This window comes from Mobula birostris, chromosome 2, assembly GCF_030028105.1.
Source record: "Mobula birostris isolate sMobBir1 chromosome 2, sMobBir1.hap1, whole genome shotgun sequence".
Classification (NCBI taxonomy): domain Eukaryota; kingdom Metazoa; phylum Chordata; class Chondrichthyes; order Myliobatiformes; family Myliobatidae; genus Mobula; species Mobula birostris.
Window position 1 is genome coordinate 191,883,004 of NC_092371.1, and position 13,350 is coordinate 191,896,353.

The 13,350-nt window shown below is 40.1% G+C and overlaps 1 protein-coding gene and 1 long non-coding RNA gene across 18 annotated transcripts in view; one reads left to right on the plus strand and one right to left on the minus strand.

Moving 5' to 3' along the window:
* Nucleotides 1-13,350, plus strand: part of LOC140193984 (protein GREB1-like) — a 458,873-nt gene that overhangs the window by 293,738 nt on the left and 151,785 nt on the right. For 16 of the 17 annotated variants that reach the window (XM_072251241.1, XM_072251242.1, XM_072251240.1 and 13 more), the window contains 2 exons: nucleotides 739-877; nucleotides 3,303-3,484. In XM_072251241.1, the coding sequence (XP_072107342.1) occupies nucleotides 739-877; nucleotides 3,303-3,466 (303 nt within the window). In that variant the 3' untranslated portion in view covers nucleotides 3,467-3,484. Of the gene's footprint in view, nucleotides 1-738; nucleotides 878-3,302; nucleotides 3,485-13,350 lie in introns of those variants that run through there. The other variant, XM_072251261.1, reaches the window with a different exon arrangement.
* Nucleotides 237-13,326, minus strand: LOC140193989 (uncharacterized). The gene is made up of 3 exons (XR_011885017.1): nucleotides 13,104-13,326; nucleotides 3,274-3,462; nucleotides 237-1,322 (listed from the first exon to the last, which is right to left on the minus strand). It is a non-coding gene; the product is annotated as an uncharacterized lncRNA (long non-coding RNA).

The following is a 13,350-nucleotide window of genomic DNA, read 5'->3' on the forward strand; positions in this document are numbered from 1 at the left end:
AAGTTCAAGACTAATGATGGAGGAGCATATGGGAGGTTGCCCTGTTGTGAGATCCATGCAATGAAGTTACTATAGACACTTGCTTTATTTGCTGCACAGGCAAATTTTGTGTCTGTTTGCTCCCCAATCTCACTGATGTATAGGATTTTAGTGAAGCTGCTATTGTTTCAATTCCAGTCTTCAAATAAACACAAGAAATTTACTGCAACTCTTTACAAAAACTTCTGTGTCAGTGAACCATCTTTTATTGATTATGCTCTGAAACCCAGTTACATGTGGCTTAATCAGAGATAACAGGAGGCCAATCCTGAAACATTAAGTTGCTTAAAACTGCTTTCCTGAATCTGGAGGCGGAGGACCAGACCTCATCACTCACCCAATCGATTGCTTTCCTTGTTCTGACCACCTCCAACTTTCACCCCACCCATTCCCCGTTTCTTTTTATAATTGTCTGCAATCTCTTCCTGGGGTTGACCTGAAGCACTGTACCATTAAAACAGCAGCACAAAACTAGAATCAGGCTTGATGATGGGGTGCTTTGGTGCATGTAGGAAAATATGCTCAGTATTGGACTGCCAGCATCATTTGTCTGAAAGTTATCCTGCCGGCTGCAGCCAGTGTTCAATATTGTATTCATACTTATCTGTAAGCTTGTTATTTAAGTCGATTGTATAATTTGAAAGCATAATTGATTTCTGAAGGTCGTAACATTTGCAATCTCAATTTTTAACATTTCAGATTACAGTCTGCTTTGTGAGTTCTCGTCCTCATTCTTTAAACATCAACTATTCAGACCTTGCTTTCAGTGGACTCCTCTTGTATCTCTGTGACTCATTTGTCACAGCAAGTATTTTGAAAAAATTCCATTTTCTGAAAGGTAAGATTGGATTTGTTCAGATTTTCACATTTTGAAAAGGTGGCATGACCTTTTAAATGGATTTTCTGAGGTAATTTTAAGTACAAGAAGCAGTTAGCCTGGGGTGACTTGGACATTAAAACCTGATGATGTGTCCAAATGGAATTGGGATGGGGTCATCTTCCAACACACACAGGAGGTGGGTTGATCATTCGTATAATTAATTTTGCATGAGCTGGTTTTGAATCTTGTGTTGATTATGGAAGGGATGAGTACTTTATGATTCTGCCTACAGCCTATTGCCCTGCCTGCAATTTGTCTCCTTACACCATATCCCAGAGAGCACCAGTCAATTTCTCAGGATGCTGCCGCGTCCACATGCAGATTCCAGACCTCATGTTCGACAGAGTTGGATGCAGCCCTTCTGGTTTATCTTGACCTACTGTCTTCTCAGTTAAATTGTTATCTGGGTGGGAGAAAAAGGCACAAGTAGTGAACAAAGTAGATTGTTGGCACTCACCCGACCCACCATAGTTAAGAATAGAGATCGGCAATTCATAGAAAGTTTCCCATTAATTGTCACCCTATGTTTTATAGCTTCATGAAATGTTAAGAAACTTGCTTCAAAATGTGTGAAACAGTAAAATTATAATCTCTAAACAAATACTGACCTCTCTAGCCTTTTACCCATGAGCATTTAGATTTTCTTCTCTTATCGTGGTTACTACGTGGACCTTACTAAAGAAAAATCATCCCTTTTCCCCCAAGATGTTCTGTTTTCATTAGTCTACTGTTGACCGTACCATTTACGTTCATATTCCCAATGTTCGTGTGTTCTGGTGATCAACTTTCAAGTTGCTGTTGTGTGGCAAAAGAATATTTTAATTTTTTTTAATATAGATGTAATATTGAGGAAAGACTGAGCAAATTCACCTTTCAGGACTCCACCTTGTTTATGCAGCCTCCAGTCAATGGACTCCCAGACTTCCCTACTTTTGTACTCTATCCCTCTTGCAATATAGACCCAAGTCCCATCTGCCTTACCAATTGTTTGCTCTTCCTACATGCTAACATTGTCTAACATGAAAGGACACTCATTCTTCTGATTGGCATTCTGTTGTTCCTTTAACTAATATTTTGTTTTTTTTTTGTTCTTTCTGCTAAAGCGAACATCCTCACATTTCCCCATTAACTCAAATGTTTGCGCACTCATTTAACCTACTTTGCAGTCTCTGTGTCCTCCTCACTCTCTGTCTTCATATCATCAGCAATCTTGGCTACAGTACACTTCATCCATTTATCTAAGTCAACTGTAAAGACTGAAAATAGTCCCAGTTCAGATCCTTGTGGTACTGTATGAGTTATCCAAAAATGATCCATTTATCCTGACTTCAGTGCATTTTTGCATGAAGACAGATACATAAACAATCAGTCCTGCAGAAGGGTCTCAGCCCAAAACGCTATTTATTCATTTCCATATAGGCTGTCTAACCTGCTGAGTTCCTCTAGCGTTTTGTATGCGTTACTTTGTACTTCCGGCATGTGCAGACTTTCTCCTGTTTACAGAAGGTATTTATTCAAAACTGTTAATTCTCCCCTTCAATCCTTAAGAAATTCCATCTGCTTTTAAATTGTAGTTTATTTGTAATTTTTAAAAAAAATACAGCTATATCTGGTTTCCAAAATAAATTACATTTTCACAATGTTGTTCTGCTTTTTTTTCTATTTAATAACTTCCTTGGTTGGGCACACAAATCATCCTCAGTGATTAAGATTCTCAATCGAATTATATCCTGAAGGATTATGAAGCATCTCATTTAAAGTCTGTCCCTGATCAATCTAACATCTTTCAATCTATTTTCCCAGTCCACTGTTGCCAGCTCTGTTTTCATACCTTTATATCGATTTTATTTATCTATCAGTTTCAGACCCAAGTTCTAACACTCAAACCAAATGTGAAATTTGATGTAAGATCTCTGCCAATGATCATTTACACAGGGATCATTAAGCACTACCATCTCACTGCATATCAGCAGATCTAAAATTAGGATTAACTCCTTTGGCACAGGCAAGATTTAAAGTCAAAAGTAAAGGCTTTTTGTGGATCACGAGATTACAACAATAGAGTATTTTTCTTGTGGGGACATGTAGAATTTTCATCCAAATCACAATGGTTAACAAAGCCTGTTGTCGCAAAATGTATTTTCTTGATTTGGCTTATAATACTTGGCTGAGATTATTACGTTTTCCACTTTTAAGTTCAAAATGTTGAAATTCGATTTTGCCTTTAAAAGGACAAATTGCGAACATTTTGTAATTTGTAAAAAAAAAGTCAGACGTTAATTTCCAGTGCCTTTGTTGCAAACACATCCTTAAGGAATGAGCAGTTTTAAACTTTAAGAAAAATATTAGCTCACCTATGTTACTTAAGAATTCTCTTTTTTAGGTGCAACACTATGTGTCGTTTGTCAAGATCGTAGTTCTCTTCGGCAGACCGTTGTGAGACTAGAGCTGGAGGATGAGTGGCAGTTCAGATTACGAGATGAATTCCAGACAGCTAACTCGCAAGAGGACAAGCCACTCTTTTTCCTGACTGGACGGCACATCTGAAGAGTTAAAATTTCCCCGGTAAAATATACACTATAAAACAAGCACTCCAGAAGTAACACTATTTTCTATGAGCCATGAACATATTTTAATATGTAAAAGTGTTTTTTTCTTTTTTAAAAAAAACTGAATAGAATGGTACCAAATCAAATGTAAATACTCATACTGATCAAGAAAAAAATACCATAACCATTCACCTATCTTATGCACTGTCTTAAAATATTTTTTGAACAGAATTTTTGTGATGTCTCTATTCGCCTGAATATCAGACAGAAGGTTAATTTCAATTTTGATATAGCTCAGACTAAATGATCTTGTATTTGAACTGGTTTAAAACACCATGGCTTGAATCTCAGCTCTGCTGTTCTGAAAGAAATCAGGAAGTTACTGCGGTAGTTTGTGGCAGACCTGCACTTTAGGACTACTTAACTGTGAAAAGAAAAATAAGTGACTGAACTCTCATGTTACCCCTGCAAATAATAGATTTATTCCTAAATAGGCCTCCTAGAAGTTTCGACCCTTTGATTTAAGAAAGAAATCTGACCTTTCATTCCTCATAGGATATTTCTAGATGAAGAATTGGAAATGGGCGTAAGTGCTGGCCTTGCCAATGATGCCCTCATCTGGTAAATGAATGAAAGAAATCCACTTTTATCTGCTGTTCATTGCATTGTAGCGTTTTTCAGTAAGATGTTGCATTGATCATATTCTCTGAAGGCATTGGATGTCAGATACTTTTTACTCGCGGCACTGTCTATCCTGAATTTAGTATACAGTGATACCTAGACGAGGAATTATTCTTTAAAACGTGTATTGGAGCAGTGTTAGTTGCAAGTGTATGATTTTTGTTTTACTTTTCCAAGACCTTTGTTCGTTTCAAAGAGATAGGAGCAACTTGAATCCTAAACACAAATTTATAAAAATTTATTGGCTATTAAAAGTTCCATACTTATTACGTTTTTCTTGTCAACAAATACTTCAGTTGTCAACATGTTATATTAATATGTTTATAATAATTGAGTTAATGGAAATTGAAATGTCACACTAAAAGCTGGTAGCTGGATTTGTTTTTTACCTAACGTTAGAAAACTTCGTTTTCCCATCTTATCAGAAAATAATGCAAAAAACAGGAATATATTTTTCAGGATTTAAAAAAATTGAATCACTCCTAATTAAGAATAGTTTGCATAACTTTTGTGGAATTCCCTTATCACCTGAAGGACAACATGCATAAAAACTATGCTTTATGAGCATTGCCTTACTGATTGAGAAGGATAACATTTTGCCAGCATGAAGCCTCCCCAACTGCATACAACTTCCATCATTTGATGCAGTGGTGTTGTAGCTCATTACCAGCTTATACCTTGACTCTGCCTTCTTCTCTGGCACTTTCTCCCACTTTGAGTACCTCGTTTTCTCTAATACCACTGCCCCTCTTAAAATACAACTACCAAATATAAATTCTCACCGAGCTGGCTCCACTGTTCCCTTCCATCAGCCTCTGCAAAATCCATATCAATTCATCTTTTTCTTGCACCTCCAGCATTAACTGACCTCGTACCACTGCTTAATTTCTCATCCAACTCATTTTCCTGGCTCACTGTTCCCATAATATAAATCAAAGTCATGTTGGATCACTTCCTACTTCTGTTCCTCTCCTTACCCTACTTCCTTCTAGTTTCAGTAACTCCTCAACCTCCAGGAGAGGAGAATCTTGCTAGTTTATAAACATCTCTGTGCTCATAATCCCAGATGACTGGCAAGTGATTTCTGCTGTTATAATTTATTCAGCCTCATAATCACTTCTGTCTTTGATGAACTGATCCAGATTAAAAATATGACTGCCCCATACACAGCTTTATCACAGGTACACTCCTCATTTCTGCTTCAATTAGATTCTGGGGGGTAGAAGTACTTTGCTATGTTTTAAACAACTGGTTTACTCACAAACAAGAGAAAATCTGCAGATGCTGGAAATCCAAGCAACACACACAAAATGCTGGAGGAACTCAGCAGGCCAGACAGCATCTATGGAAAAAAAGTACAGTCAACGGTTTGGGCCGAGACCAAGATGTTTTGGGTCCTGCCGAAGGGTTTCAGCCCGAAACATCAACTATACTTTTTTCCATAGATGCTGCTTGGCCTGCTGAGTTCCTCCAGCATTTTGTGTGTGTTAGCTGGTTCACTCATCCAGTCTGACTCAAATACAAGGCATCAGTATCCAAATTCATGTTGTTGAAACTCAAGTCTTCCTTCGCCACTTCTCTTGCAACCGCCTCCCCCAACTGTCTTTACAATAAGATTACAGATAATTGTCTAATGTCCGGTATTGGATGCGCAGAAATATCCTCTAGCTATATGGAGCCAATGACCAATGTCCTTTTCATAAACTGCTAATCACAGACTCCATCCTTCTCCCCGGTACTTCTCTGATACTGAACCAGACAGTTCACAAAAATTGGTGACAGTCAGCATCAAGTTTGACTGTGAAAAGCCCTCTGTCCACTCCCAAACACCTCTGCCCATTTCCAGAACCATTCTAGGTGTGCAGAAGAAAGGTATAGCTTCTTTGTCATTTTGAAAGCCCTTTCCCCTGCCAAGAGTTGATTTACTCAATCACATTATCTTTGTTGTAACAGAAACTCTGCAATTTTGACTTCTGAAACATTCTTCCAAATTCAACTACTCAGCTCATCAGTGCCAAAGCCCACATTCAACTTTTACACCTCTTGACTAGACTATTCCAACACTCTCCTGATCACCCTTGCATGTTCTACTTTGGCCAGTATTGAGGATATTTGAATCTCTGTTGTCTGTGTCATAACCCACACCAAACCCCATTAATCACTGAGCTTGCTGGGTTCTTTATTTAACTGACACTGCCATTTTAACATTCTCTTCCTCGTTTTCAAATCCATCAAACTCTTGCCTAATCCCCACTTACCTTCAACTTCGAGCCCCACAGTGTAGACATGCCACTAAAAGTGAGCACTGCTAATTTTAAATGCTCCATTGTGGGCAGTCATACACAGACCCCAGGCTCTGGAACTCTCTGCCTAGCTGCCTCTTTCCTCCTCCAGACCTGCCTCTGAGACCAAGCCTTTGGCTACCTACACTGATATCAGTGAAACTGGTGGCAGGTTTTCTTTTAATGTTCGTGTGAAGTACCTTGGAATGCTTTATGAGTAGAAGCTGATGTTTAAGATCTAAACATCAATTTCACTACAACATCACACAAACTACTATTATGACAAACCTTGACATCATTTTGCATCCAAGCCAATAACTATCAGATTTTCAATATACACGTTGGAAAAGAAGAAACATTTGCCGAGAATGCTTAAATTAGTCATATGTTGCTCAAAGGATTGCTTGACTTCCAGACCAATACAAGTCCTGTTTCTAACTCTCTCTACCTTTGTCAGAGTGGAAATATAATTAACACTCTGTCATTTACCTTTGCTCTCTAGAATGCCACTACTATAATCTTATTTGTTCAGAGGTGACCAAAGTGGCCACCACTAATCGGGGTCTTGCAATTTACTTGGGACCCAAATGCAATTTTAACCCAACAATTCTGGTGCTTCGATGTCCGGATAAATAACATGGCAACATGGAGTAACCCGGGAGCCTCTCCCAAGACCAACTTCAATGCCTTCTAGGATGTCTTTTCCTCCATAAATGGACAGGCTTATTTCTTTCAGTCTTTTCACTGATGCCACTGTTCAGCTAATATCTGGTACCAGGCTAGAGGTAGTGGACTGAGTCCAAGCAATTGAGGCAGAAGAGTTAAAGGTCTGACAAGTAGAGGGTGATAAATGGTTTCCGGTTGGTCTCAGCCCTGCCAGCTCCCCTCAATCATTTACCACATTACTGCAAGAAAGTTAAAATCATAAGACCATAAGACATAGGAGCAGAATTAGGGTATTTGGCCCATCGTGTCTGCTCCGCCATTCAATCAAGGCTGATCCTCCCCCCCCCCCCTTCTCAGACCCACTCTCCGGCCTTTTCCCCATAACCTTTGATGTCATGGCGTATCAATCTCTGCCTTCAATACACCTGGCGACCTGGCCTCCACTGTAGCCTGTGGTAACAAATTCCACAAATTCATAGTCATAGTCATACTTTCCCGGGGGAAATTAGTTTTCGTTACAGTTGCACCGTAAATAATAAATAGTAATAAATCCATAAATAGTTAAATAGTAATATGTAAATTATGCCAGGAAATAAGTCCAGGACCAGCCTATTGGCTCAGGGTGTCTGACCCTCCAAGGGAGGAGTTGTAAAGTTTGATGGCCACAGGCAGGAATGACTTCCTATGACACTCTGTGTTGCATCTCGGTGGAATATCGCCCTCTGGCCAAAGAAATTTCTCCACATCTCTGTTTTAAATGGACATCCCTGTATCCTGAGGCTGTGCCCTCTTGTCCTAGAATCCTGAACCATGGGAAACATCTTTTCCACATCTACTCTGTCTAGGCCTTTCAACATTCAAAAGGTTTCAATGAGATCCCCCTCATCCTTTTAAATTCCAGCAAACCCAGAGCCATCAAATGTTCCTCATATGATGACACTTTGATTCGCAGAATCATCCTTGTGAACCTCCTCTGACTCTCTCCAATGCCAGCACATCGTTTCTTAGATAAGGAGCCCAAAACTGTTCACGGTACTCAAGGTGAGGCCTCACCAGTGCCTTATAAAGCCCCAGCATCACATCCTTGCTCTTGTATTCTAGACATTTTAAAATGAATCCCAGCATTGCATTTGCCTTCCTCATCACCATTGCAACCTGCAAGTTAAATCCCAAGTCCCTTTGCATCTCAGATTTTTGGACTTTCTCCCCATTTAGGAAATAGTCTGCACATTTATTTCTTCTACTAAAGTGCATGACCATGCATTTTCCAACTTCGCATTTCATTTGCCACTTTCTTGTCCATTCTCCTGATCTATCTAAGTCCTTCTGCAGTCTTCCTGTTCCCTACACTACCTACCCCCCCACCAATTTTCATATCATCTGCAAATATGAAAACAAAGCTATGTATTCCATCATCTAAACCATTGGTATATAGCTTTAGAAGAGTGGTCCCAAAACTAACATCTGCGGAACACCACTAGTTACTGGCAGCCAATCAGAAAAGGACCCTTTTATTCCTACTCACTGCTTCCTACCAATCAGCCAGTGTTCTAACCATGCTAGTAATTTTCCATGGGCTCTTATCTTGGTAAGCAGCCTCATGTGTGGCACCTTGTCAAAGGCTTTCTGAAAATCAAAATATACAACATCCACTGCATTCTCTTCATCTATCCTCAGAGAATTCCAACAGGTTTGTCAGGCAAGTTTTTCCCTTAAGGAAACCATGCTGACTTTGTCACCAAATACTCAATAACCTTATTCCTAACAATTAACTTCAACATCTTCCCAACCACTGAAGTCAGGTGAACTGGTCTATAATTTCCTTTCTGCTGCCTTCCTCCTTTCTTAGAGTGGAATAACATCTGCAATTTTCCAGTCCTCTGGCACCATGCCAGAGTCCAGTGATTTTAGAAAGATCATTACTAATGCCTCCACAATCTCAACTGGCACACTGATAGTGTCTTCCATAGTGAAGACTGATGCAAAATACTCACTTAGTTCATCTGCCATCTCCTGTCCCCCATTAGTATTTCTTCGGCTTCATTTTCTAGTGGTCTACTTTCCACTCACATAACTTTTATTTTTTATATAATTGAAAAAACTTTTACTATTTACTTTGATATTGTTTGCTAGCTTGCTTTCATATTTCATCTTTTCCATCCTAAGGATTCTTTTAGTTGCTTTCTGTAGGTTTTTAAAAGCTTCCCAATCCTCTATCTTCCCACTAATTTTTGCTTTGCTGTATGCCATCTCTTTTGCTTTTCCATTAGCTTTGGCTTCCCTTGTCAACCACGGTTGTACAGTGGTGTTAGGAAGTTTGTGAACACTGCAGAATTTTCTTTATTTCTGCATAAGTATGACCTAACATATGATCAGATCTTCATGTAAATCCTAAAATTAGATAAAGAGGACCCAATTAAATAAGTAACACAAAAAAAAATTATACTTGTTCAATAATTTATTGAAAAATAAGGGTTCCTTTACCTTATGCTCCCTAATGGGTTCCAGTTCATTTCATAATACCCAATCCAGTATAGCTGATCCCCTAGTAGACTCAGTGACAAACTGCTTTAAAAAGCCATCTTGAAGGCATTCAACAAACTCATTCTCTTGAGATCCATTACCAACCTGACTTTTCCAATCTACCTGCATGTTAAAATCTTCCATGACTGTCATAATATTGCCCTTTTAACACGCCTTTTCTATTTCTGTTTGTAATCTATAGTTCACATCCCAGCTACTGTTTGGAGGCCTGTATATAATTGCCATCAGGGTCCTTTTACCCTTGCAGTTTCTTAACTCAACCCATAAGGATTCAACATCTTCCGATCCTATGCCACATCTTTCTCATGGCTTGATGCCATTCTTTACCAGCAGGGCAACGCCACCTCCTCTGTCTATCTTCCTATCCCTCCGATACTGTATGTAACCTTGGACATTCAGCTCCCAACTACAACCATCCTTCAACCACGATTCAGTGATGGCCGCAACATTATACCCGACATTTTTGAAAAGTGCAATGAGATCATCCATCTTATTTCTTATATTCTGTGCATTGAGCTATAATACTTTGAGTACTGTTCTGCACCCCTAATGCCCTAATACTTACCCTGCTGTCTGCACTTTTGTCCTATCACCTGCCTGCCCTTCCTGACAGTCTGACTGCACGCTGTCATTGCTTTTTTACCATTTGTCCTATTCTGAGTTCCTTCACTCTGGTTTCCATCCCCCTACCAAATTAGGTAAACCCTCCCCAGCAGCTCCAACAAACCTGCCCACGAGAATATTGATCCCCTCAGGTTCAGGTGCAACCCATCCCTTTTGTACAGGTCATACCTCCCCCCGCCCCCCAAAAGAGATCCCAATGATCCAAGAGCCTGACGCCATGTCCCCTGCACCAGCTTCTCAGCCACACATTTATCTGCCAAATCATCCTGTTTCTACCCTCAGTGGTGCATGGCACAGATAGCAATACAGAAGTAACTACTGTGGAGGTCCTGCTTCTCAGCTTTCTGCCTGGCTCTCTAAATTCTCAATTCAAGACTTCTTTGCTTTTCCTTCCTATGTCCTTGGTGCCAATATGTAGCAAGAAATCTGGCTGCTCTGCACCGACCCCTCCAAAATGCTGTGGGTGCAATCCAAGACACCCCTGAGCCTGTGACACCTGGGAGGCAACGTACCACCTGCGTGTCCCTTCTACGTCCACAGAATCTCCCGTCTGTTCCTCTGACTATTGAGTCCCCGATCACTACCGCAATCTCTCCCTCTTTCCCCTTTGCACCACGGACCATGCTTAGTGCCAGTCACCTGGTCTCCATGGCATTTCCCTGGGAGGTCATGCCCCACAACAGTATCCAAAATTTTATATTTATTATTGAGGGGAATGGCCACGGGGTGCTCTGCGCTAACTGCCTATTCACGTTCCCATTTCTCCTGACAGTCGTCCAGCTACTCGCCTCCTGCAACTTAGGGTTGACTACTTTCCTGTAACTCTGATCGGTGATCTCTTCACTCTTCTGTACAAGCCAAAGGTCATCTAGCTGCTGCTCCACATCCCTAACACGGTCTTGAAGGAGCTGCAGCTGGATGCACTTCACACAGATGTAGTTCCCCAGGAGATCCTGGGTCTCCCAGGACTCCCAACAGCCCAGCATGAAGAACACACAATAGCCATGTAAACTACACTAAGTACCCCTGACATAGTAAGAAAAGAGGGAAACTTAACAGAAACTGACCTGGACAACTTGCCCAGAGCTGAAGCCTTCTTTGAGCCGAAGCCTGACAGTCCCACCCTCACCACGGGCCCACTCACAACAATGGCCGTTCCACCTATCCCTTCTGTACTCTTATTTACTCCTCTTTGCGCTGCTCCCACCACTGACTGGCTGATGGAATGACACCAAATGCCTGTGGAGCTCTCCTTTGAAGTGAGACTGTAAGAAACCTCCTTGCTGTGCACTGCTTCCACCGCTGATTGGGCCTCTGGAATGACTTGGCTTTATGACCTGTAATTATCACCAGAATTTCCTTCACTTGATGAGTACCTGGCAGGTAGATGGTTCAATCTTAAGCTTTTTAGCATTGTCTTTCCTAATCCCCAAATCGATGTTTTAATAAAGTAACAATTACTTTATAATTGTTATAAAGTGCATATATCTTCAAGGTCAAAATTGAGCATCACAGACATATAGCATCAGAGAAGCAGCATTTGCGACCAAAGCATAAATTACTTATTATCCTCAGAATCAGAATTAGATTTAATATCACCGGCATGTGTCTTGAATCTTTGGAGTACTTCTGCAACATTTGTGAATCTTTCTGCTCCATGTTGTTTTAACCATTTAGTTTCAATTTTAAACTGATGTATTATGCATCAAGCCTCGCATACAAAAAAATCCAAGTAAACATTGCAATATTTTACAATACAATTTCTGTTTAATAATAATTCAACTTCTGTCTGCTGTTACTCCACTGGTTTAGACAATACAAAATAGTCTTTAGATCAGTGATGGAAATATAAAAGTCAGTAAATGGCTACAAATAATCTACCTGAATGATGCAACGTAACAGTCTGAAAATAAGGGAGACATGGGTATTATTTTGCTTCCTGTTTGTGTCAATGGCCTTTATTGGCTGAAACTGAATCACACTTTGTGTCAATGGCCTTTATTGGGTGAAACTGAACCACACTTTGTGTCAATGGCCTTTATTGGCTGAAACTGAATCACACTTTGCCACTCCAGTTGCATTTTCCCGCCCAGAGAGGAGAAGCTGCTAATGTTACAGCCTTGGGTTGTGATTTAATCTAGATTGCTCCTCCCATTTCTTCTCCCTAATCTGGTTTTCCTTTCCTGAGGTGCTTGCTCTTTGCTGAGTTTCCTGGTGTCCTGTGGTTCTTTAATACATTTTGGCAGGTTTTTCAGCTTTGCCGTAATTTCAAGCAAATTACATTTGAATGACAAATTTAAACAGGATTTGTTGATCTAGTTATGACTGATGGGGCCTCATGCCTCACTGCCCCAGTATGTGTATTATTTAATAGAAAAAAAATCGAAGTGCACAAGAGAAAAGAATCACTGATTTTACAGAATTTTAAAAACCTTTAAATGTGGTGTAAGATTTGGCAATGCACACTCTCTAGTTAGTCACCATTCTTGTGAAGAATGGTGATGCTGTTAACTTAATAGCTAGTGTATAATTGAAGGATGACGGATAAATCACAATATAATGCATTGATTAACTGTAACAGCCAGTCAAGCTTGCACTACCATTCAATTATATCATGACTGATATGATTGGGACATTAATTCCACTTTCACCTCCATCTGTGATAATCCTTCACTCCATTGTTTTAACAAAAATTCATTAACCTCTGCCTTAAAATAGTCAACATCTTTCACCACTCTTTGAACAAGCGTCGCTGAGGCTCACTATCTTCAAAAAAATTCTACCTCATCTCTGCCTTAAATGGGCAGTTACCCTCTATAGAACAGTTCTGGATTTCACCTGCAATTCTGATCCGAACAACGTCTCAGCAGTCCTCAGGATCTCAAGTTTCCATAAGCTCCCGTCTGGGTATTGTAAACAACAGTAAATACAACCTTAGTCTGTCCAACCTTTCCTTCGGAGACCATGCACCGCTCAGTCCAGTAAACTCTCTCTAAGCTGCCTGCAATGCATGTACTGCTTAAATAAAGAGAGTTGTAGTGTAAACTGCACTCCAGTGATGTCCAGCCACCTTCTGGTCCTAGAT